The following is a 24,692-nucleotide window of genomic DNA, read 5'->3' on the forward strand; positions in this document are numbered from 1 at the left end:
CAACATTTATTTAAGTAACAATCCATTAAGCATTTAACTTGTCTCATTAACTCACGCTGAGCAACAGGAATTCACAACACATCCTGTTTCCAGATCAGCATTAAATCATCTGTCGTTCTTAATGAAGAACGGAAAAAACTCTTGTTCTGTCGTGAGCTTCTACTGTTTCCTGTGTTTGAAGATGAAGGTTCTCCAGCAGCTGACATCCCGTCTCTCTTTATTCCTGCAGGCGATCCCAAAACCTGGCAGAACAAATCTCTCCCGGGAGACCCCAACTACCTGGTGGGTGCAAACTGTGTATCTGTGCTCATTGACCACTTCTGAAGAGGGCGACAGCTGGCCTGTTACTGAATGTGATGAACTGGGGGCCTCCGCTGCCCGGCCGTGCTCCCTGAGACGTGGCGGGGGGGCACAGTGCTCAATGAAATATGAACTCAGTACTCTCATGTTGTTTACTGTGCCCAAAACTACAAAAAAAAAAAAAAGAGAGTCACACAAGGAGAGTCGGAGGAGTCCAGCATCTCCTAGGCTGCACTCCCGTTTTTTTCTCTTTTTTTTTGGTGCTTTCGAGGCTTGCAAAAAATAAATTATAACATGAAGTTATTTAAACAAAGGAAGTGAAGTTGGAATGCATGACCAGTGCACAGACTGAATACTCTCATTTTGACATTTTTAGCTAATTTTGTAAAAGGGTCAGAGCAGTGCAAGAAAAAAAGGAGAATTTTGGAAACTTGTTTAATATTGCAATGGGATTTTTTGCGTACTGTAAGAAGAAAAAAAAATTACACAACACTCACAAACAGCAAAGTTGGTATATGCAAAACTTTTGTTTGCGAGTTTGTGGTCATGCGTTTCACTCTCAAAGGATCTTGGAGGACTTGAGAAATGCTGAACCTGACGCACGAAGGAAGAAGAAGTAGGCATCATAAATATAAAAAATATATAATAATAATAATAATGAAGAATGAAGGTTAAGTATTAGTATCAGATGCCCGTCACTTCTGACAGGGCTCTCTGTTTAAACTGATGTTTTGTAGCAAACGTTTTACCGTAGATAAATATACTGACTTAATTTTACAAACTCCTGCTGTCTAGAGATCTATGCATGTGCTATGACTCAGGTCCAGAAGCCTGTTACTACTAAGTTCAACACATGGAAATCCCATCGTACACTGCAAGCAGTGATGCCTTATCTGCATATTAACTTTTCAGTGACACATTCGAACATCGGGTCCTTCGGTTAGAGCGTCACTGCAGAAGAAAACATTGTCTCTCTGCATTTTCTCATAACCAGTGAACTTGGATTTAGCACACGAGAATAATTGAGGCTGATAAAAAGGTATGCTTTCTTTTACTGCTATGCATATGAAGTCTGAGGAAATACAAAAAGCTAGAAGATGTTTAAAATTGTGGCTGTACATATTGCTAGCATATGGCCTTGGTTCTCTGTAAATTGACTTTTGTACATCTTTGTTATTTTGTATAAAAGAGAAAAGGTTTGTTTAAAAAAGACAAAGCGGTTACATTGGTTATGTTTGTATTCTGGTTATACCCCTGAGCCTTGGAACTGACATAAGCAGTAATAAGTCCGACTTTTTTACCAACATATACACACACTACTTAAGGCATTTTTAACAGTCAGAAAAAGTTTTTATTCTTATTTACAAAATAGAGAAGTGCTTGGTTTAAATGATTTTAAAAGATGTACTTGAGGGGGTCTGCTGTGAAGAGTGGTCCCTTCCTTTATTTGTGATACTGGATGCTGTATTGTGTGCCCTGAAATGTATTTTTGTACTAATAGACAATTTATTATGGCACATCAGTACTATTTTCTTTTGATATAATAACACTGCTTCAACCCAACACTAGTTTATTTTCCTGTGTGGCTGACATTCTTTTTATTTATTTGGATTACTTCGGTTCAACTTTTGGTTTGTTGGTTTCCTTTGCGACACATTTCTAAGTATACCACTGTATTAATAAATAAATTCATTTTTAAAGTAACTGCTAGTCTGAGTCCAGTTTTGTGCTTTGCTCCAGACTTCAAGGAGCTGTCTTTCCGAAAAGTTTAAGTGTTGCAATTCGTAGATAAATAGAAAGAATTATTCACTATCTCACACATCTCAGCCATAAAGAAAACGGAGCAGACAGGGGGACTTTAAGAAGCTTAAGAGTTTTATTAATTAAGACTTATTTCAGTTTACTCTGCCAGCAGTTTTTAAATAAGTAAGGATGGGACTCTGTTGACCTCAACTGAGGAGGTCGTCGGACGTTGGAAGGAACACTTTGAGGAACTCCTGAATCCGAATAACACGCCCTCTATGTTGGAGGCAGAGCTCGAGGTTGATGGTGTTTCGTCGTCAATTTCCCTGGTGGAGGTCACTGAGGTAGTCAAACATCTCCGCAGTGGCAAAGCCCCAGGGATTGATGAGATCCAGCCAGAAATGCTAAAGGCTCTGGGTGTTGAGGGGCTGTCATGGTTGACACGCCTATTCAACATCGCGTGGGAGTCGGGTACAGTGCCAAAGGAGTGGCAAACCGGGGTGGTGGTTCCCCTGTTCAAAAAGGGGGACCAGAGAGTGTGTACCAATTATCGGGGTATCACACTTCTCAGCCTCCCTGGTAAAGTCTACTCCAAGGTGCTGGAAAGGAGGGTTCGGCTGATCGTCGAACCTCAGATTGAAGAGGAACAATGCGGTTTTCGCCCCGGACGTGGAACTACGGACCAGCTCTTCACTCTCGCAAGGATCCTGGAGGGGGCCTGGGAGTATGCCCATCCGGTCCACTTGTGTTTTGTGGATCTGGAGAAGGCGTATGACCGGGTCCCCCGGGAGAAACTGTGGGAGGTGCTGCGGGAGTATGGGGTAAGGGGGTCTCTCCTCAGGGCCATCCAATCCCTGTACTCCCAAAGCGAGAGCTGTGTTCGGGTCCTCGGCAGCCAGTCAGTTTCGTTCTCAGTGGGTGCTGGTCTCCGCCAGGGCTGCGCCTTGTCACCAATCCTGTTTGTGATATACATGGACAGGATATCGAGGCGTAGTCGTGGTGGGGAGGGGTTGCAGTTCGGTGGTCTGAGGATCTCGTCACTGCTTTTTGCGGATGATGTGGTCCTCATTGGATCATCGGCTTGTGACCTTCAGCACTCACTGGATCGGCTGGCGGCCGAGTGTGAAGCGGCTGGGATGAGGATCAGCACCGCTAAATCTGAGGCCATGACTCTTAGCAGGAAACCGATGGATTGCTTACTCCGGGTAGGAAATGAGTCCTTAGCCCAAGTGAAGGAGTTCAAGTACCTCGGGGTCTTGTTCGCGAGTGAGGGTACTATGGAGCGTGAGATTGGCCGGAGAATCGGAGCAGCGGGGGCGGTATTGCGTTCGCTTTACCGCACCGTTGTAACGAAAAGAGAGCTGAGCCGCAAGGCAAAGCTCTCGATCTACCGGTCGATCTTCGTTCCTATCCTCACCTATGGTCATGAGGGCTGGGTGATGACCGAAAGGACGAGATCGCGGGTACAAGCGGCCGAGATGAGTTTTCTCAGAAGGGTGGCTGGCGTCTCCCTTAGGGATAGGGTGAGAAGCTCAGTCATCCGTGAGGGACTCGGATTAGAGCCGCTGCTCCTTTACTTAGAAAGGAGTCAGCTGAGGTGGTTCGGGCATCTGGTAAGGATGCCCACTGGGCGCCTTGGGAGGTGTTTCAGGCACGTCCAGTGGGGAGGAGACCTCGGGGAAGACCCAGGACTAGGTGGAGAGATTATATCTCAACACTGGCCTGGGAACGCCTCAGGATCCCCCCGTCAGAGCTGGTTAATGTGGCCCGGGAAAGGGAAGTCTGGGGCCCCCTGCTTGAGCTGCTCCCCCCGCGACCCGACCCCGGATAAGCGGATGACGATGAGATGAGATGAGCAGTTTTTAAATATTGTAGCAATCACCTGTGCGTGAAGAATCCTGTGTGTGCGCTGCAATCTGCCCTCTCACTATTAGACTACAACACACTAACCCCCCCCCCCCGCTGTGCACTTACACTCTTCACTAGTGCAGAGGGACTCAGGCACTATTTCTCTCCTATGCCTCTTGTGTTTGTGCTTCAACACCAGGTCCTGATCTTCCTCTTAAAATGGTTTGACACTCGTCAGCTGAGTTAACAGTAAACACCGGTTGTCTGTGGAGTTGAGTTTTCTGCTTCTTTTTCTGGTCATGGTCGATGTCATCTAATGCTCCTGCTTATTGTCAGCTATCAAACAGACTGACTATTGAAATTAGCAGTAAGGTAAACATATGTAAGTATATTTTTAAACTAGAATGACCCTCAGTAGAGCACATACCACCGCCACGGCCCAACAAGCTGCAACTTATTTCACACACTCATAGATGTCAGTTCTGTTTTTTTTTTCTTCCATTAATATCCATGAATCATTCTCTGAGAAATCAATGAAATGTTGACCCCCCCTTCAATTCGAAAGAGAAGGAAAATATTTCCTGGTCCCCTGAACCTTTTAATATATTCAACACAAATGTTCATTAAATACATGACACTATTCATGATGACACAATGATTATTCACATTCACTGCCCATTATTACAAAGTTTCTTACATTGCTTGATCGGCCAATCACACCTTTAAGAAGAATGTGTCACACCTAGCAACAGACCTGACCACACCCCCTCCCTAAACGAAAACAGTCAGAGGAGTTTCCTAAATCACTCCTGAGCCTGGACGCCTAGATCGAAAGGTTTGGCTCAGTCAAGAGTGTGCTCAATGTGTATGTGTGTGTGCGTGTGTGTGTGCACAGCCCCAGATGTTTTACATAGTAGCACACCCAGAAGTTTTTTTTTGCCAAATTCCATAAAGGATTCCTCTGTGGGTTCTGAAGTTGCCGACTGTATCAACAGTTTGCAGCGACTGATTTACGTTTTTTTACCGTTCACGGCTGCTTCATTAAAACATTCAACATGTGCATTTAGTGAAATGAGCAAAACTGAAATCCAACGCAGACGATCTTCGTTGAAACATGAGGCGTCCCATCGGTTTCCTGACCACAACTTCTCTTCTGTAAAAACAACTTTCCTTGTGTCCTTTTTTAAATAACCTCATCCTGTTCAGTGGCAATGTGGAATGAAAAATGTGTTCCTTTCTTTAATAAATGGGTTTTGAACCAAAAAATTTCAGTTATTTCATTTAAACTATAATTCACAATGTAACAATACAAGTCTTTCCTGAATCAAAAGTTTAATGAACGGACAAAATCACTAATATATGAGCTACTGAGACATCGGCTGTTCCAGTCACAAACTCAGCAGAGCACATGCGTCCGCCAAGGCCCAACAGTCCCTTTATTCAATCAAGCTGAGAGAGAATTCCACACACTCCTAGATGATTGTTCACTGAATAAACCTGATTGTTTTCATCAAGATTAATTGTTCCCTAGGAAATCAGTGGAAATGACCCATACCTCATCCGTCCACCAGGTTTCATGGTACTCTGTCTAGTAGATATTGTGTAATCCTGCTAACTAACAAACACAGAGAAACAAGTGAAGAAACAAAAAAGCAAAAGTCATTTTTAAGTGATGTTAAATTCAGTGTCCGACAACCAAAAAAGGAAAGTGTTGGCCGTGTGACCAGGCTCGTGACAAAGTCTGAGTGTAGTTTTGTCTGAAAGGTCGTGTGGGTCAGTCACTGTCCTCCAGCTGCTCTGTTCACATGTGTGCTTACAGCAGCACAGCAGCAGCAGCTTATAGATTAACAACAGAAAGAAAAGACCCAGACTTTCATGATACAAGTGAAGGTTGACAGTTTGAGCTACTAATCACACAATCGCACAATCTGACAGAGGAATGATTGTTGCTGTTTGTAACATCAGTACAAAGGTACACTGATAAACCCCCACTGAAAATATCTGATATAAGTAAGTTTAAGAAATCAAAATAGCTTATCTAAAATAGTTTTTTAAATATTAGTGTGTCCTCAGGCTGATGCAAAAAGCTTGAGATAATAGTAAATAAATTCCCTGTCGTGGAAGACATTTACATACAGAGATGAACCGTAGTTGAGTTAATTTAAAAAGAAAAGTGTCTCTTCACATTATGACAATGATGACGTGACGTTTCAAAGTCAGCCCCTGAGATTAGATGATCGCGATAAAGGTCCAAGAGTAAACTGTTAAATCTTTTGTTAACGGCGACGGGTCACGTTCGCATTAGAGTTTGATTTCCTTCGACGCTATCGCTCGGTTGATCTCCTCCGTCAGCGGGACGTAGCTCTTTCTCTCAGGATCCAGGAAGTACAGACGATCTTCGATCTGAGCCGGGTCGAATCCTTCCTGCACCAACCTCACTTTCCTCATCTTGAACGTCCCCGTCATCTCCAGGCAGGGCTACAACAAAGAAAAGGTGTGGAGGTAAGAAGCGTTTCAGTCCGACTTCAGTTTCGGAAAAACACACGAGGGACGCACCATGGATCCTGATCTGACTTCCGTGCTTTCCCTACATTCACAGCTCACTCAATAACTCCACTTCCTGTCCTCATGTGAACACATTAGCTGCTTTTCACACATGCACTGAACTCAGATTTCTCTGTTTTTAAAAATCCCCTGCTGCGTTGTTCATGTGAGAAAGAACTCAGGACCAGTCCGGACCAATATGTGAGGACATCCAGCCTAGTACATTATAATTCACCTATAATTTCTTTGATAGGAATTTGACAATAAATATTAATACAAATTTAAACCATTTCAATATGAATAATAAACCTTTAAAATGAGTGTCTAGCATCTTTTTAAGAATAAAATGATAAAGGGCTGTCTGCAGTTTTCCTCATGAGCAACAACTTCAGTGGAGACGATGGAGCAGCTTGTATATTTCCTGAGAAGCTAAATCTGAGGCTTAAATGATCTGAATACACAGCAAAAGTTAACCCAGACCCATCATACATTCTGATGAACTCAGAGCTTAGGAGTAAGAGTATGTTATATTAGAAATTCTACGCCGTGTCTCAGGAGGACGTGTATGTGTGATGGCAAACGTCTGAGTGAGACCCAGTGAAGGTGTGGACTTTCTCCGCCTGGAGCCGATGTGATCTCTGCAGGAGAATGAATACATTAGAGTCCAGACCCGGTTCTCTGGAGTTCCTCTGCAGGTCATGTTGAAAGCTTTAGTGAGCTGGTCTGATTTGAGGAGGCAACTTGAACTGAGCCTTCACGTTTAGTTGCATTTAGATGATCAAGATCAAGAAGAAGCCAATAAGCTGCAGTAATGAAATATGTAAATCGAGTTTGGTTACCTGAATTCTGATGAATCGAGGTCTGGCGTATCCTGGGAGGTTGTCGACCACCTGCTTGTAGACGTCGGAGCAGTCGAAATCTTCTCCTTCCTTCAGAGTGATAGCTGCCATGCCGATTCGACCTTCATGACCTTATCAGTGTTTGATTCACAAACAGGAAATATTGTTAAATACATCGGCCATTTATTTTTGATTACCTTCAACTTCAGAGACACGTTTCTACAGAACAACTCATGAGTGTTTTTTTTACCTTTAACTTCAACACCGTAGACGTTTGCCTCGAAAATGCAATGAGCCTTTGTGAGATTGTCTGCGACCTCTGATGTGGCAACGTTCTCTCCTTTCCATCTGCAATACAGACACAGAGACAGCTTCTCTTCAAATAAACAGTGTGTTGAAACAGCAGTGTTGCAACTGGGACACATGATCAATGCTGAATCCAGGGTCTTTGGTCATTTTGAATCATTACCATACCCATGACTTCCTTATTGGTACTGAACTGAGACAAACTATGAATATATCTTATTGTGTTCGGTATGAAAAATTAGCTGAGCGGTCTAAACTTAGACATTTTCCAAATCTTGACTTAAAATGCTGTCATCCAATTCTGTCTATTATCTCTAAAACAATAAAAAAGATGAATTGTTACTTTAAAATTGTATGAAGCAATGATGCGTTATCCCTCAAAGGACTTTCAACCATGAGTGGTCCAAATAAATGAAGGGGTAGGGTCTTGAGATTTCGTCTAAAACACATTTTATAGTCAGGACTACATTTCCTCTGCACCTCAGTCAATCGGATGAGTGGATGTCGATAAATTCAAAATTAAACGAGAGTCGGACAGAGAGAAGGATTTTTCTGTTTCGTAAAATAGATTTGGTCAACACAGGATCATCCTTTAAGAAAATCAAAGCAACAAAACAGATCGATAACTTAATCAGTGACTACAAACCTGAAAGTGTCACCGACTCGGTCCATGAAGTACACAAAGTTCTCGTGGTCAAACCGGAGCAGATCCCCCGTGTTGAAGTACATGTCGCCCTTTTTCATCACGTTGTGGAGCCTCTTCTTCTCGTTCTGTTTCTGGTTACCAGCGTATCCAATGAAGGGAGACCGCTTAGTTATCTTTCCCACCAAAAGTCCGGTCTCCCCTGATAAGGAGATACAGGGAAAATGGTCATCAGAGTTTCCCATAGAGCCACAGTGACCTCTTCAAGTGGCACACCAGGAATCCAAAGTGTGAGAGTGTGATGTCCACTCACCTCTGGCTGCTTCGATGCACAGACCCTCCGAGTTTCTGACAGGCTCCTCGTTCTCAATGTCAAACTTGATCAAAGTGTAGGGGAAGAATAACTAAGAAAGAACAGAGACAACATTCATCAACATGTAAATCATTGTGAAAATCATTGCATTGGATTTAATAGTTGATTTAGTTTACCTTTGCTTGTTTAACAAGAGTCTACAGTGATGTCGCTCTGAGGCCCTGGGCACCGCTCTCCTTTGAGCGAAATGCTAATTCTAGCATGTCCAAAATAAAAAGGCTAACGTTTAAAGGGAATAATTCTCTGCATGTTAGCCCCCATTTGCTAATGAAGCTAGCGCTAAACATAAAGAACAGCTGCTGTTGGGAATGTCGTTTGCTTTGCAGGTTTGATCCAAACAACAGAAAATGAAAACTTTATTAAAAAAAATAAAGAAATGAAGGTATAAACACAGGGTTCAATATGTAGTGTGGCCCTCAAACATATGTTGGTCAGTGGTCCTTGATAAGAAAAAGTTTCAACCCCTTTACTAAAGTCAGAGATTACCAGTATCATTGCGATTCATCCTGAGGGAGACATGGATTTCTGGACTAAAGTCATGAAGAGTCAGAGGAAGTTGTAGGGCTTCATCGTCTTGGGACCTTGAATGTCTATTTAGTGTCAATCCATCCGGTATTGTTGAAACATATCAGTCTGAGAGACGGACTGAGCGGCCGTCCCTGGAAAAACATGATCACCATGACTAAAAACCCCACACATGTTCCTCTACTTACCCTGTGGACAAAGTTGAGTCGCCCCACCGCTCCAATCTTGGATGTGTAGTTAATGAAGCCGATGTTTCCCTCTGTGGCAGCGTACAACTCTCGGACTTGAATGGCACCGAAGCGATTCAGGAACTCCGACCAAATGTCCTCCCGGACTCCGTTCCCGATGGCCATCTTCACTTTGTGGCTCTTGTCGTTGCCCCTCTGCAAACAGTGGCATCACTTCTGATTAGTAAGACACACAATTAAAACAGGTGACGATTTATGTAACCTCAAGTTGGCCTCGTTACCTTGGGCGTGTTGCAGAGGTAGCGCATGGTTTCACCGATGTACTGCACCACCGTCACGTTGTATTTCCTGCAGTCGTCCCAGAACTGAGAGGCAGAGAACTTCCTCTTCAGAACCACGGTCATACCTGCAGCAGACATGACGTCAGACAGATTATACAGCTTTGATCTCACACAATCGCCTTCTTCAAAGCCTAAATTTAGCTGTGTAAATTATTTTATTCTTCTTCTGGTGAGAAGATCAGGAGGATCACTACCTCTCTCAATGGCTCCTGACAGCCCGATGAGGAAGCCCGCGCTGTGATACAGAGGAAGATTGATGTAGAAGATGTCGTCTGCGGTGATCCCGCACGCTGCCTGGATGAAGGAGGCGGCCCAAACCCTCTCATGGGTGACAACCGCTGCTTTTGGGGAACCTGCCAAGGTAAAAGAACATTTAATCATCTCAGGGTTTTGAATGACACAGATAGAGGGATCTGTGTATCCTCAGATACCCCTGTGTAGGTACACAGGGGTTTCAAAACATCCCTGCATAGATGAACCCACTCCTTCAATGCGTCCCACCTCTCCGCTGTTCATTCACAGCTCTGGGTATATCTTTAACTTTTTCTTTTCAATTTACTCTACGAACAGGCAATAAGCGTGAGAGTCAGGGACTTGGTTCACAAACTCATCTGCATCAGGTTTTGGTTGTGCACAGTTAGTTTTCTTCTGGGCTTAAAAGGGGAAAGAAAAATATGACCCCAGCCGCACTCTACTGCACAGCACCAAACAGTGAAAGTTAACAACTAGCCAGTGAATGTGGTGGAGCATTCGGCAGCTAGAGAGCAACATATTTCACACAAGGACTTGTTGTTGGTGGCAAGAAACAAGAATCCAAATACACACTGATATCGCTCCTCGTTTGCTGGATGTGTAAATAAATAACTAACACGTTCAACATGTCCGTTATAATGTGATAAGTGACCACAACAATCAAATTAAGCCAAGATAACAAAGACACATCCGTTTGTGTTGCGCTGACTGTGGCCACCATTACGGAGCAAAATACTCCATTTAACAACCATGTTTCATTTAATTTCACAGTGTTTCATCTTGAATTTTTTTAATTGTGAACGTCACTTTAACATCACAGAATTATCAGAGTGTGTACATCAAACCTACAGACCTGCTGCCACAGTAAGAGTTAGAAAGAAGCCTGAGGTCTGGAGGACCTGCTCTCCAGGTGAAAACGACAAACATCATGTAAACCAAACATTACTTTGGTTTGATTGAGACATCTGTTGCATGTTTGCCTCCTCACTCTTTCACTGGAGAGAGAGCAGGTCGTCCACTTAGCAGAAGGTCGGTGGTTCAATCCCCACCCCCCATTACATACTGAACCTGCTGAACTTTCCCCTGATGGCTCTGATGAGACTGTGTGTGTGTGATGTGTGATAAAGAAGGTGTTGCACATAGATTCACTGTATGGAAAGTGCTTTGACTGGTCACTAAAAATATATAAACAGGCAATTTACCATTTTCTATTTGATTAAATAGATGCATGATTTCTAACAGTGTGTGGGAGGGGAGTGAGTCCTGCTCTAACAATCCAGCATAAGAGTTTCCCTGTGGAGTTGATGACCACTAGTCGAGCTAGTGAGCAGATTTTTATGAGTGGGTCCCCATTCAGTTTGTGTTGAGCAAAATGACACATTGTGCAAAAAGAAATGCAGACATTTGCTTATTTTTTGTGTTTTCAGAGAAGTGTCCTGGTGTACCTGTGGTGCCTGACGTGTAGATGTACAGAGCGGTGCTCTTGATATTGATATTGGCTCTGAGGTCCCGGGACAGAGGCTGATCTGAGGCCTTGGAGATCTTGTCAGACAAAGACTGTATGCCCTGGACACTGCAGCTGTCCGACAGGATATAGACACTGATCCCCTGCTCCCTGAGTGTCGGTAGAACCTCCTCCACAGCGTCCTGCAGCTCTGCAAACATAGAAAAGCCTTCAGCTCCAATCTTATATGTCAGAGCGCTGTGTTGCACAATCCTGCACATGTGTGCCTGCATCACGTTACCTCGGGCCCCACAGGGATACGAGCACATGGTTCAGGCAGCTCAGCTCAAATGCATTTTTCAGTAGTAAAACTCCATGGGCCATAGTGAGTGTGGAAAAGTGGAGTGCAGGAGTGAATGTGGAGCACACTGACTGAGTCCTTACAGGAGGTGAAGGGACTCAAACTAAAAACCTCTTCACTGGTCTACATTCTTCTTTGCTACTTTACAATAACACTGCTCAAGTTGGTTTTTAACCCAAACTCGAAACGCAGCAGAGGACAGAGCTCATATTTTGACCACTGTAAAATATGTACTTGTCCAGGAGAGGCTGCGACAAGTTGGAATAAATCTGTGTATGACATATCTCCATGGAACAGTTATCTGCTGGGACACATGTATATACTTAAAAGTTTCCAAAAACACAAAATAATAAATCCCTACAATCCAAAGGCATTTCAGTTTTTATCTGCTTTATTTGACACTTTACTTTTCACTTCTGGTTCAGACTAAAATAAAGAAATCATTAACAGCCTTTCAGCAGTGTTGTTCATGAAGTCTGATCAGCACTACTGCAGTTACCTTGATAAACCCATAACACGCTATATGTACAAATATAATGTAATTACAACCAAGTAACAGATAAATGAAACCAGACATGTCTTATCTTCGGTGGAACAATACGTTCTTTCAGTATGAAATGTTCACAAGGGCCCAAATAGACCCATATACATATATATAGATAATTTTATTACCTTTTGTTTTATTGTCTTTTCTATTCTATTATGTCTGATTATCCGCTGCTGTAACAAGTTAATTTTCCTGACGTAAGATCTTTCAAGTTTTACCTGATCTTGTTCTTTCAAATTAAATTCTAACAGAAATAAATAAACTCTATTCTAAAAACAAGGTGATTCATAAAAAGTCTGAATCCTACAAATAATTCAACTGATCTATAAACAAATATATAAATTAATCTATATCATTTATCACAGTTATTTCTAAAACTCTCTGGTCATGAGTTGCATCGTTAACAGATTTTTCTATCTGATCCTCTGAGGTTAAGTTTTATGTAAGTTTTTTAACATTTAAAGAATTGGTCACCAGTTACTGAGGGTTGTGTGGACTCAAACCCTTCACCCACCCGTCCATCAGCATAGTAGGGAGTGGATAATGAGTGCACTTTCCCAGAGCAGGTTAAAGATGCATCATAATAACTGACACCCCCCCCCCCCCCCCCCCCCCCCCCCTCCGGACCCCTGGTCCTCTGTCCTGCGGCCCTGGCCCTCGTCTCTCTCCTACCTGGGGACGTGATGATGACCTTGGCCCCGGAGCAGGAGAAGCAGTGCAGCAGGGACCTGGACCGGATGTTGAAGTTCAGCAGGGCTGAGGGACACCCCAGTTTGGACAAGCCGAGCCAGATCCACACGAAGCTGGGCTCGTTGGGGAGAAACAGGGCCACCGCGTCCCCCTCCTGCAGCCGGGCGGCCGCCTGCAGGGCTCGGGCCACCTTGTTGCTCCGCTGGTCCACATCTCCGTAAGAAAAGTCCCGGCCCTCGAAGCGCAGGAAGATTTTATCCGGGTGTCTCTTGGCCGCGTCCAAGAAGCAGTCCAGAATGCTGTAGAAACTCTTGCTCTTCTTGTACTTGATGAGCCGGACGCCGAGTCTGAGGCTCCGCAGGATGTACGTCAGGTCCGCGGCCCAGTACGGGAAAAGTGTTGTGATGACCGGCAGGGATAGCAGAGCCAGTCCGGCCAGCACGGTGAACCACATGTACATTTTGCAGCTCTGCCCGTGAGCTGGCTCATCAGTGTGTGTGTGTGGGTGCGTGAGTGTGTGTGTATGTGAGTGTGTGCGTGGGGGGGAGGAAACCCTAGATAATTGTGACAAAGTTCAGCAGCTCTACCCGGGGCGGTGCTCAGCTCCGACCCGCTGACCCCTCCCTCATTCCGGACGGAGAGCGGGTGTCTGCTCCCTTTCTTAACACTTCACTTCTTTCAGTGTTTGCCCGGTTCTCATGTTGTGTTGTTGAGCTCCTCCGCAGAAAGGAGAGACGGAGGACAAGAGACAAACACGAGGAGACACACTCACCCCATCCACACTGATTTACACCCGCGACACCTGCAGGTTAGAGAGGTAACTGCACCCGGTGTTGTTTTTCAGAAGGACGTCGTGAAGCGACCCCAGCAAAAATTGTGATTTATGAGGACACACACACACCCAGTCGTGTTTCCATGACTTCAGAGGACATTGGATTGACTTACATTGAGTTTCTGGAGACTTATTCGATCCTTAACCATTGTTTCTACTTAGCTAACCTTAACTTTATCTTTATCTAACCTAAACCTTAGATTCAACTTAACCTTAAAACTTAAAACCAGGACCTCAGAAATGAAGTTTTGCATCAGTAGGACCAGACTCTGGTCCCCATGAAGTGTACTGGACCTGTTAATGTCAGTGCTGGATAAGGCCAGAAAAACATGCACACACAGACACAGACACAGACACACACACACACACAGACACACACACACACGACTCTTAATGTGCAGCTAAACCACAGAGAAAGCAAAGAAATATAACCACACATTTTACACTTAAGACTTTATGTATTTAACCCGCTGGTTAATGAGGCTGCTCTCCATGTCTGAGCTGTTGTCACACCAGCACCTGGGTCAGCCTGCTCCCATCCAGAGGGTCATGGTCGTGCTTTACGGAAACAGATGAGGATTTGTGTTGAACATTAAACAACAAACCAGTCCCCTGTGGTTATTTTAAGAAAGTCACACGAATTATTAAACTCAATGTGTCATAAAGTCGGGCAGGACTTACAAAGTCGCCTTTCCTCAATTAACATAGATTAATGAGCCCAAAATAACAGACTCTAATATTTGCAGGATAAACATGAGGTATCAGTGGTGTGTGAGATGAGTCATTTAGTCCACATTAATAATTAATTTCTTTTCAAATGAAAAGGAACATTTTAGAGCATGTGATATCTTTATTTTAACTCTAACTTAGATATTTAGCAGTGTCTTGCAAAGCTTGGGTTCAGATCTAATAAACAGTGTAGGAGGAAAATATGAGATAGTTTCATTGCTTTATTTGATTCTTTCAAGCACAAGAGGACATGTGTGACGATCATCGGCCCTCAGCAGAGGGAGGGACGTTTCAGCAGACACTCTCACACAAAGAGAGGTGTCTTGTGTCCAGGCCAGCGATGTCCCCTCCTACACTGACAACAGGCTCCACAGAGCACAATGCACTGAGAAGTGGTCGTTTTATCAAGAGGCCCACAGCTCGGTTTTCTTCAACAGGAAAAACTTGCTTATTGTTTTATTGGAAGCCACAGTGTGACTGCAGCAGTGTGTAAGTGTACATGTGTTCTGTATATATGTCACTCGCAGCTCAGTGCAACAGCATCAAACATGTGATACAGAATCATGAGGGGATAGTTGTGAAATGATTACGGAGGTAGAAGAACAAACATGGCGTGAAGATAAATCACAATCCAGCATCTTTCCCTAGATTTTTTCCTAATCTTTTATATTTTGATTTTCCCTGAAGTCACTCCATTGAAGACGTCCAGTGTGAGTGGGATGTAATTCCTCTCTTTCTCATCCAGGAAGTAGATTGGGTCTGTTATTAGATTTGGGTCGAAGCCCTCCTCCACCAGCTTCCCCTTCAAATGCTTGAACGTGCCCGTTACCTTGATGGAACTCTGCAACAATCAAAATGATTACATTACATGAATGATATATTAAATATATCAAGCTCTCAACACCACAGAAAGAATCCATCCAAACCACTTGTCCTATTAGCTGTCACTGGGTGAGAGGCAGGGTACTTTCTCGATGGGTCACCAGAGTATCACAGGGCCGACATATATTTGAAAAAATATTTAATGATAATGCACCTGAATCCTGATAAACCGTGGTCGTGCGTAGGCTGGCAGGAAGTTTTCAACGTGTTTAAAAACATCTGCAGAGTCGAACTTTTGTCCATCTCTTAATGTGACAGCAGCCATCCCAGCCCTCCCCTCCTGACCTGTAACAGAACATTAAATCAAAATACACAAGAAATCAGTTTACTGTACTGATTCAATGTGCATACCCATACATAGTACATGTAGTGACATAATGGTACCCCTGTTATCACAGCTCTTAAAGGGGCACGCCACCAATCTTACACATAAACAACAGTAGTATAGATAGCCTGTGATAAAAGTTGTATAATTTGTTGTCAAGCTGTGGAGGAGAAAATTACGTTAAGTCAAACCCAGGGTGTGAGTGGGCTTGTAACCAAAAAAGGGAGGGCCTAATAAAACAGTGTTTGGACAATTTACCCATACTGGGAACTAAAATAAATGCTTTAAAAAAAACTAGTTTGTACAATTTTCCTTCTGACCTCATCTGAGGGTATAAATGTTTTTCTGAACCTCAACACACCGAATCAGGCTTTTGCCCGGGGCCCTCAAAATCTCTTGAAACACTCCTGCTTTTCGGTGTTTGACAACATGATATCACTTTGAGATATCTTGACTATTAAGTTGTAAATATGCTCTACTGTCTTCTCAACAAATCCTGTTCCTTTTTTCTTCACCTGTCTCTTGCAAGCCTCTTGGATCTTGTGGCCAATCAGACATCAGTGTCAGTTCACCGCTCCAGACGCACTTCAGTGTTTGAAAGTTCACTCTGATCCGAGTCGTACTTTGTAACATGTTGCAATGTAGGTTATCTGTCTGTGTTATGAACTTTGCGCTGCCTGTGTCTTTTTTGTCCTCTCTGGTAGATTTTTTACTTTACAAGAACTGGGCCCGATCCCTGGTGTGAGGTCATATGTCAGCACATCACGGTGGGACTGAGAGAACTTGAAACCCAGGATGAACTTGTTCTCAGTCTGGTTTCAGAGTCTAAAACCAGTGATGCGGTCAGTATTCGCATAAAACTGCTTTTATTGGTCAAAGTTTACGAGCAGGGCATTGACTTCCACACACTGACCGAGTGTAAACACAGATTCACCCGAGGCAAGGTCCACTGGGAGTTTATAACAAAAGCTGTGACCTTTTACCAGAAAAAAATTTGTCAGGTCTGTAACATGCACACAGAAACAAAACCAACACATGGAGCCCACATTTAACTTGCTCTTTATATAAAAGAAGTAGTAATTATATTAATTTAACCTATCTAACATCTGGGAGAGAATACACAATAAATCTGATGTGGTCATTAGGTTAGTTGTAGCCTTCAGAAACTGAGAAAGAAGATAAAAACTAAATTCCTTTTCACTTTGAAATGAGCAGATACTTGTTGGTGTTCCCTGTTCATTTTAGTTATAAATCAATTATTAAACAGTAAGAAGTGACTCAACATCCTGGTGAACTATTAACATGTGTTCAGTTGGGGTTTGTATAGTTGCACAGGGCCAACAAATGGCTATAAACATATAAATAAATAGATGTTTAGATATGAGTAGTTTAGTTTTAGTAATTATTATTATTTTGTCAGATCAATATTGTGTGATACAAATGAGATAAAACCAACATTTAATTCAATTTTAAATAATGAATGTTAATTTATTATTTAACTATTTAAATTATTTATTCATGTTGTATTTTATTAAAATATTAAATGCCTGCTGTTTTTGTGTTTGGGATAAATTAATCAATTCACTGATTAAATAATTAATTAGGCTTAAATCATGAAATTAAATGTCTTAAAGATTATGTGAAAGGATTAAATTTACTCACTTAATACAATATTTTTTGATTAATTTAATAATTGAAGCATTGTTATTGTTATTTCAACAAAAATGCCAAAGAGTCCTAGGTAGCAGCCTCTAAAATATAAGCACATTCTGCTCTTCAGTTTAGAGTTGTTGTCGAGTGAATATATTTAAGTGTTTTCAAATCTTTAGGCAAAATAATCTATCTGAAGATGGCGTATTGGTTTTTAAGAAGTTGTAATGGATATTTTTCACTATTTCCTGACATTTTACTTATAAAATTAATTGCTCAGCTAATGAAATTAGTTGTTATTTGCTGCCCTGGTTTATGCAACATTTCTGCGGTTGCATCTGTTTTAAGAAGATGCCAGTGAGAATTACCTGGCACTTTAATTCCGTACACGTTGGCCTCTTCGATGCAGTCAGCCACCGTCATGACGTCAGCCACCTCAGTTGTGGCCACATTTTCTCCTTTCCATCTGGTGACGATAGAAACCAAATGTTACAGGCTGCGTGGCACCAAGAGGTATAAACTGCACGGGACTGAAACACAACCTGAACGTGTCACCGACTCGATCGTCAAAATAGATGAAACCCTCCTCATCGACACGCAGCAGGTCGCCAGTGTTGAAGTACACGTCTCCTTTCTTGACGACGTCGTGCAGCTTCTTCTTCTCTGTCTGCTGCAGGTCTCTGGCATAACCAAAGAATGGAGTCCTCATGGATATTTCAGATACCAACAGTCCAGACTCACCTGAGGGAAGAGGTTCAAACAGGAGAATTTGTTAGGTGAACCCACCAGTCTCTTATGGTGTCATGTACAACAGAGACCTAGAGGCGTCATACTGCATTTAAAGTAAACTTTCACATGTACAACAATTATACAGTGTTGTAGAGCACAGGGATCATTCAGATGTATAAATGTATAAAATGGACTTAAATATATTTAATGATGTACAGAATTCACCAAGGGGAAAAGTGCTGACTGGGGTCATGGCAAGGTTATCAGAAATACTGATGTCATACGCCCAAGTAAACCTTCCATCCCTACATATTATTTTAAAACGTGAACATACTGTTTTTTACCTCCGTCGGTAATAAGAGGTTATGATTTCACCCCCATCTGTTTGTTTGTTAACAGGATTACTCAAAAACAACTGAATGGATTCACGTAAAAAATTGGTGAACGCATGAGACATGGGCCAAGGAAGAACCCATTCAACTTTTGCGCAGATCACAGATTTCTCAGAGAGCTTTAATGAGAGTGTGTACATCTGCCAAGGCCAAACAGTCACCTTATGATATACATTTAAATTCACTGTATACCGATTATTTGGATCTTCACCAAAATGGAAACATCTTGACATGTCCGATTTCTTCCATCAAGATCCATGAATTCTTCTCAGAAAAATCAAGGAAAATGTTGAAAGCTTGAACAAACGGATTATTATATTATATTATTATATTATATATATTATATTATGTATATATTAATGGATTATTTCCTGACCCGTAATGCATCCTTCCACAGTGTTTTGTGGTAAACAGTCCTGTTGCCTTTGTGTAATCTTGTTTATAAAGAAACCAACTAACAAACAAGAAAACAAACAAACAGAAAGTATCAGAGTTTTTCTAGATAAAGATCCAATAATATGTTTCATCTTTATATGTCGGTATTGTATTATAGAATTGTCAAATTTAAGGGCACTTTGGATAAATATGTAGGTATTGGCCTTTTAACAGCCAACTAAGTGTAATTTATAACATTTTAATAGTAACCATATCATTTATGGTACTGACCCACCTTTCCCAGCCTTTATGCAGAACCCAGATGAATCCCGCACAGGTTCTTCTGTCTCTACGTTGTATTTGATCACACAGATTGGGAAAATCATCTGCAAGACAAAAACAACGACCATATTGATGAACACATTTTACTTCATAATGTAGGAAATAAACATGAACCGTTACCCTGTTGAGGAAGGAGTCTCGCCCCACAGCGCCGATCTTGCCGGTGTAATTGTGAAGAGCAATGTTCCCTTCTGTCGCTCCATAAAACTCTCGGATTTGGATTTTCCCAAACCTGCTGTTGAATTCCCTCCAGACATCAGCTCGGATCCCGTTGCCCAGCGCGAGTCTGACTCGGTGGTCCCGATCGTTGGGTCTCTGACAGGAAAGATGATAGAAGAATATCAGAGGTGACAGTAGCTGGGCTAGTGTTGGTGCTGCCACAGACGTGCTGAGTACCTTTGGTGTGTTGCAGAGGTAACGCATGATCTCACCGATGTACTGCACGACAGTAACGTTATATTTTCTGCAATCATCCCAAAACTGAGAGGCAGAAAATTTACTCCTCAAAGCCACAGTGATACCTGCACACAGACAGCAAGGTGACAAACAGCCACCATGGAGGAGGAGGTGAGGGATATTTTTTAAATTATATATATTTTAATATTATCTAAGCAGAAAAATCTGATTTGTTTCTATTATTTTATAAAAAACAGTCAAAACAACCACCGTTGATATCTGATGCACACAATGAGCCGATGTTTACCACTCGTTGTGCTACAGTTCTGCTCATTTCAACCATAATGACAGCTTCTCTAAAGTGAAGCCACAGCGTCTTGGTTGCCCCCTGGTGGCTGGCTACAGTGCAGGTCATAAATCCCCCCTCCTCCATGGTAGTATGTGGGACATGTACTAAACTAAAACGTCAAAGTACACACGTCAAATATATTTTCCTGTGATTTTAGGTACTTCTTATCACACTGACCTTTTTTTAAAAGATCATATTCCCAGTAAGTTTGGTTTTAATTGGTTATTAGATGCTTTCAAAGGAAGGTGAAACATCATGATTGACAGCTGAGACTGACTCGTGATTGGTCGAGTATGTGAATGGGCAGGACCTTGATATCGCAGCTACATCCCCCGATCACCACTGCGCAGACTCTGGCTGCAAATGAGCGAGATGACTGTGTTCGTATCCGGGATACTTAGGCTTCACTTCTGGACAGTGGGAGTAACTGGGGATGTGTCATCCATCTTTATATACAGTCTGTGGTTTGAGTGGATTTTAAACATGATGATCTTAAACACAATGAGTCACATTTACAGTCTCATTACTTCACTATGAGTGACATAGGCTGGACGCGCCGACCCTTGCATTTTATTGTTTTGGTCTTGGTTTTGTTGACAGTAAGGAAAAGTTAGAATAACAACTTGAATTAAATGACTGTTCAACCCAGAGGTGTGCATACCTCTCTCAATGGCTCCGGTGCAGCCGAGGAAGCCGGTGCTGTGATACAGAGGGAGGCTGACGTAGATCACATCACTGGAGTTCACTCCTGATGTGCGCTGAAGCCAAGATAAGAACCACAGCTTGGTGTGAGTGATCACCGCTGCTTTAGGGAGACCTGGTGAAAAGAAGCAAGATGTTGCATGAAGCTGACATGTCGCTGCGGGATCACACATGTTAGAGCCTGAAGTCGCTCACCTGTTGTTCCAGATGTGTATATGTAGGCTGCTGGACTGTGCAGGGTCACGTGGGACCTTAGATCCTTGGACAGGGGCTCAGAAGAGGCCAGGCTCATCTTATCTGTGAAGCTCTCCATGCCGACGGTCATGCTCGTATCAGATAGGATGTAAACAGTGACCTGCTGCTCCAGCAGACTGGGCAGGATCTCCTCTACTGCATCCTGCAACTCTGGAGATTAAACCCAAGGAGCATGATCGTTCTCTGACACTCAGATACTTCAAATAGTTGAAGAAGAATGTGATCACATTCACAGTGAACAGTGTAACATTGTTTTTTTCTTGTACCTAAAGGTTTAAGTAAGTTCAGTGTTGTGAGTAGTACATACTTTCTACTAAGCTCATCTTTAATGTGCGGGTCTTTGTCACCATTTCATATCATTAATAGGATTATTCCATGTTTTTAATCAAACCCCATCATAACTCCATGCACATCACACATGTTAACAGAATCAAATCTTAATCTGAGGATTCTGACTTGTCATTGAAGTACATGTACAACTCCTGAGGATACAATGACCTGGATGCCTGAGAGTGTTCACACTTCATTTAGTCACATTGTACAAAAGACTTTATGAATCCTGTGCTCATGATGCATCCCAGAAGTTAATAAAATATAGAGATGAAAAGACAAAGAAAGTGCTTTACTGCAGCAGCGGAAATCTTTACAGCCTGGCACCTACAATCAGTCACTGACCGACAGAACATTAATGAATGATTTACATCCTCAAGTTTTAAACCCATTTTGAAATGTTTCCCTATTAGACAGAGGGGTTTAGGGCCGGGCAATAAAGAAATATCATCAATAGAATTTTTATAAATAACAATATCATAAAGGTTCAATACATACTGATAATGCTTATATATTATGTAAGTACAGTGAGGAGTTCTCACAACATTCACTCAGGTACAAAACTTTATCTCTACAGTAAACAGAAATAATAATGTGACATTTGTCGAGATCACTATTAATATCGATTGATATATGATCATTTTTATTTGGAATATAACTCAATGCTTTACTGCCCAGCCCAAGTAAATTGTGTATTTTGTAAATATTATATGCATATAGTTGGAAGACAATAAAATGACACATATATTACTGATTCACTTCAGATTTGTCAAATGTTTTGCTGTTTATCAAGTTTTTGTCATAACAAATACCCACAGCCTTTAACTCAGGATCTAATCACAAACTTAAATCTAAAACTAATAATAATGGGACATTTATTGTGATAATTATCGATATTGAGATTTAATTTTTTTATCTTGGTATAATTTTTGGTCATTTAACTCAGCCCTTTGTATTTAACTTTAGTAAATGATGAAGCAGCCTCAGGATCTGAAATCACTGATTAAATACAGTGTGTTCGTGCACATGGGTCCTGAGCTCCACTGGGTGTTTTACAGGCGGCAATGAAATTAATAAACCTGACATGTTATTTATATTTAATAGGGCCCGAGCACTGACAGGCACTGACAGACAGTGAGGCCCTATTGAAATTGTAATATTATTATTTTGCAGGCAAATGAATTGGCTTTTTGAGGGCTTTAACATGCTCAAATTCTTACCAAAATTTGCAAAAAATTAGAAAGTGGTGAAAATGTACATATTCTAGAGGAATTTTTAAGGGGCGTGGTAAAATGGCTCAACGGTGCCCCCCAAGCCCCCTGGAACGTGTTCACATTGAACGATCTTGACAAAAATCGTTACACAGGTATCGACCAGACAAACACTATAATGCCAATATAATTTTTGCAAAGATATTATATCTATATATTGCCAATTCCAATCCTAAGTCACCCTTTGTGCTGACTCAACACAACTTATTGTGTATTTTATATTTGGTACTTTCAAGGATTGAGCAATCCTGGTTTTAGTATATATTTGATTTCATATAGGTAATATCTAAGAGCTACAACAGAAGTCAATAATGTGGTTGACAGAACTTTTCTGATTGAACAACTGATCGATCAACTCTGGAAAAAGTGCCAAAAAGCGTAAAGGTACAAGTTTAAAAAATGTTAAACTATGATTAACTTAAAATCTCTGGGTTGTGGATGGTTGATCCAATAAAACAAGAGCAATGATTTGCTCATCATTGACAACAAAGTAGTTTGCATGTTCGGAGACAGATGCACCAATTATTACTATCATGATTCCATAATGTGATCATGGACCATATGACGGTGGATTGTGAATCAGAGATCGTGGATCCATTTTTCTAGTTTTTATTATTGTAATGTGTGGTCATCTTTTCATTTCTGTCATCTTTAAGATCATTGTAATGTGTGGTCATCTTTCTATTTCTGTAATCTTTAAGATCAATGGTTGGCTTTTAAACCAGCTGTAGCCCTGGTGGATGGCACACACACATTTTAATAAATTTTAGTATTTTAACAAAGGACTAATGGATGTTTAACGCTCTTTTTATGTATTGTTAGGGTTGTGTGTGACTACTGTTTGCAAACCAAATGGCACCTCATTATAAAAAAATGTCAGGCGAATGAATGGGCTTTTTGAGGGCTTCAACATGCTCAAATTGTTACCAAAATTTGCAGAAAATTTGAAAGTGTTGAAAATTTACTTTTCATTCATTTTCATTTATTTATTTCATTTATAATTTAAAAACCCCAACCCGCCGATGGTTGGAGGCTAGATTGTGATCATTGTGTAAAGCTCTGGTGATGGAGGTTGTGGGTCAATGTTATAAATATTGTCTTTGCATGTTAAAATTGATTGATGTGTGTGTTGACGTTTTTAAAAGGCACTGATGATAATTATTATAAAACCTCTTCTCAGTTAAATCATATGCTGATAATACTTGAGCCTTGAGCCTGAGAGTGAATGACTTATGAACCTGCAGCAGCCACCAGGGTCGAAGCTCCGCAGCAGCTGAAGCAGTGCAACAGGGACTTGGATCTGACGTTGTGGTTGAGGAACGCAGCGGGGCATCCGATCTTCGCCAGGCCGAGCCACAGCCACAGGAACATGGGCTCGTTTCCCACGAACATCGCCACCGTGTCGCCCTGCTTCAGGCGGCCGCTCTGCACGAACACTCTGGCGGCCTGGTTGCTGAGCGCGTCCGCGTCCCGGTACGTGAACGTCTCATCCTTGAAACGGAGGTACGGTTTGTGCGGGTGCGTCCTCACCGCGTCCAGGAACCGGTCCAGGACGGTGTAGTTGCTCTGGATGTGTTTCCGGATCTGGCGTCCAGTTCGGACTTTGCTCAAAACGTGTTGGAGGTCCAGGTGGAGGTAAGGGAAGCGGAGGAAGAGGAGACCGAGCAGGAGCACAGCTGCACACAGGGTCCAGAGGAGCATGGTGATGAGTGAAGGAGTTCAGTCAGAGAGGCGAAGTTTCAAAGTGAAGAGGGAGAGGAGGGTTGGTGAAGGTGATGAGGAGGAGGAGGAGACAAACTGGTTATAAATCAACGGAGCTGCCACAGGAACTGGAATGACTGATTTACACTGGGATCATCTACTCCTCATATGATTTAAAGAGAGAAAACGCTCTGCAGAATTCCGTAGTGGGCACTAGTCGGTGTTCCGCTGTGGTGTTGTTTCAAAGGTTCCTCTTAAACTCGTGGATATTATTCCTAGATAGGGGTTTGCTGTGCTTCTTTTTTCCCCTTCCATTTTGGTTAGGGCGTTTTGTGTTCACCACAGTTGTTTAATAAAAAAATACTTGTTTTCTTTAAACTCATCCTACTGGCTTCCTGCCAGGTTTATTTTTAATCGTTTGTCCCTCATGCCCCAGACGTCTTAGGAACGGAACACACACACACTCATAGATATTAGTTCTGTCAGGG

The 24,692-nt window shown here is 42.1% G+C and overlaps 3 protein-coding genes across 10 annotated transcripts in view; 1 reads left to right on the top strand and 2 right to left on the bottom strand.

Moving 5' to 3' along the window:
• The window catches only part of tjp1b (tight junction protein 1b), a 32,496-nt gene extending 30,492 nt beyond the window's left edge, over positions 1–2,004 (top strand). For all 8 annotated transcript variants that reach the window (XM_053427014.1, XM_053427013.1, XM_053427012.1 and 5 more), the window contains one exon: positions 230–2,004. In XM_053427014.1, coding sequence (XP_053282989.1) covers positions 230–324 — 95 coding nt within the window. In that variant the 3' untranslated portion in view covers positions 325–2,004. The remainder of the gene's footprint in view (positions 1–229) is intronic.
• A 2,472-nt stretch (positions 2,005–4,476) lies between these two features.
• On the bottom strand, positions 4,477–13,486 carry zgc:101540 (hsFATP2a_ACSVL_like domain-containing protein). Its single transcript, XM_053427382.1, has 10 exons — positions 12,927–13,486; positions 11,348–11,557; positions 9,845–10,003; positions 9,591–9,715; positions 9,310–9,504; positions 8,537–8,627; positions 8,227–8,425; positions 7,525–7,622; positions 7,275–7,405; positions 4,477–6,369 (listed from the first exon to the last, which is right to left on the bottom strand). Exons 1-10 carry the CDS (start codon positions 13,402–13,404, stop codon positions 6,193–6,195), a joined length of 1,863 nt encoding a protein of 620 aa, XP_053283357.1. The 5' UTR covers positions 13,405–13,486; the 3' UTR covers positions 4,477–6,192.
• Positions 13,487–14,712: 1,226 nt separating this feature from the next.
• LOC128445029 (long-chain fatty acid transport protein 2) lies at positions 14,713–24,333 on the bottom strand. Its single transcript, XM_053427771.1, has 10 exons — positions 23,742–24,333; positions 20,843–21,052; positions 20,607–20,762; positions 19,597–19,721; positions 19,321–19,515; positions 19,154–19,244; positions 17,905–18,103; positions 17,731–17,828; positions 15,542–15,672; positions 14,713–15,346 (listed from the first exon to the last, which is right to left on the bottom strand). The coding sequence occupies exons 1-10, from the start codon at positions 24,202–24,204 to the stop codon at positions 15,170–15,172; spliced, it is 1,845 nt and encodes a 614-aa protein (XP_053283746.1). The 5' UTR covers positions 24,205–24,333; the 3' UTR covers positions 14,713–15,169.
• Positions 24,334–24,692: the final 359 nt, after the last annotated feature.

This window comes from Pleuronectes platessa, chromosome 7, assembly GCF_947347685.1.
Source record: "Pleuronectes platessa chromosome 7, fPlePla1.1, whole genome shotgun sequence".
NCBI lineage: Eukaryota > Metazoa > Chordata > Actinopteri > Pleuronectiformes > Pleuronectidae > Pleuronectes > Pleuronectes platessa.

Excerpts from the sequence above, each read along its gene's own strand:
- LOC128445029 (XM_053427771.1), bottom strand. The coding sequence starts at position 24,204 with ATGCTCCTCTGGACCCTGTGTGCAGCTGTGCTCCTGCTCGGTCTCCTC. Across the intron at positions 19,245-19,320 it reads GAGACTCCTTCCTCAACAGG|ATGATTTTCCCAATCTGTGT; the intron begins GTAACGGTTCAT and ends TTTGTCTTGCAG. Across the intron at positions 17,829-17,904 it reads CGAGTCGGTGACACGTTCAG|ATGGAAAGGAGAAAATGTGG; the intron begins GTTGTGTTTCAG and ends TATCGTCACCAG.
- zgc:101540 (XM_053427382.1), bottom strand. The coding sequence starts at position 13,404 with ATGTACATGTGGTTCACCGTGCTGGCCGGACTGGCTCTGCTATCCCTG. Across the intron at positions 9,505-9,590 it reads ACCTCTGCAACACGCCCAAG|AGGGGCAACGACAAGAGCCA; the intron begins GTAACGAGGCCA and ends CACTGTTTGCAG. Across the intron at positions 8,628-9,309 it reads GACTCAACTTTGTCCACAGG|TTATTCTTCCCCTACACTTT; the intron begins GTAAGTAGAGGA and ends GTTCTTTCTTAG.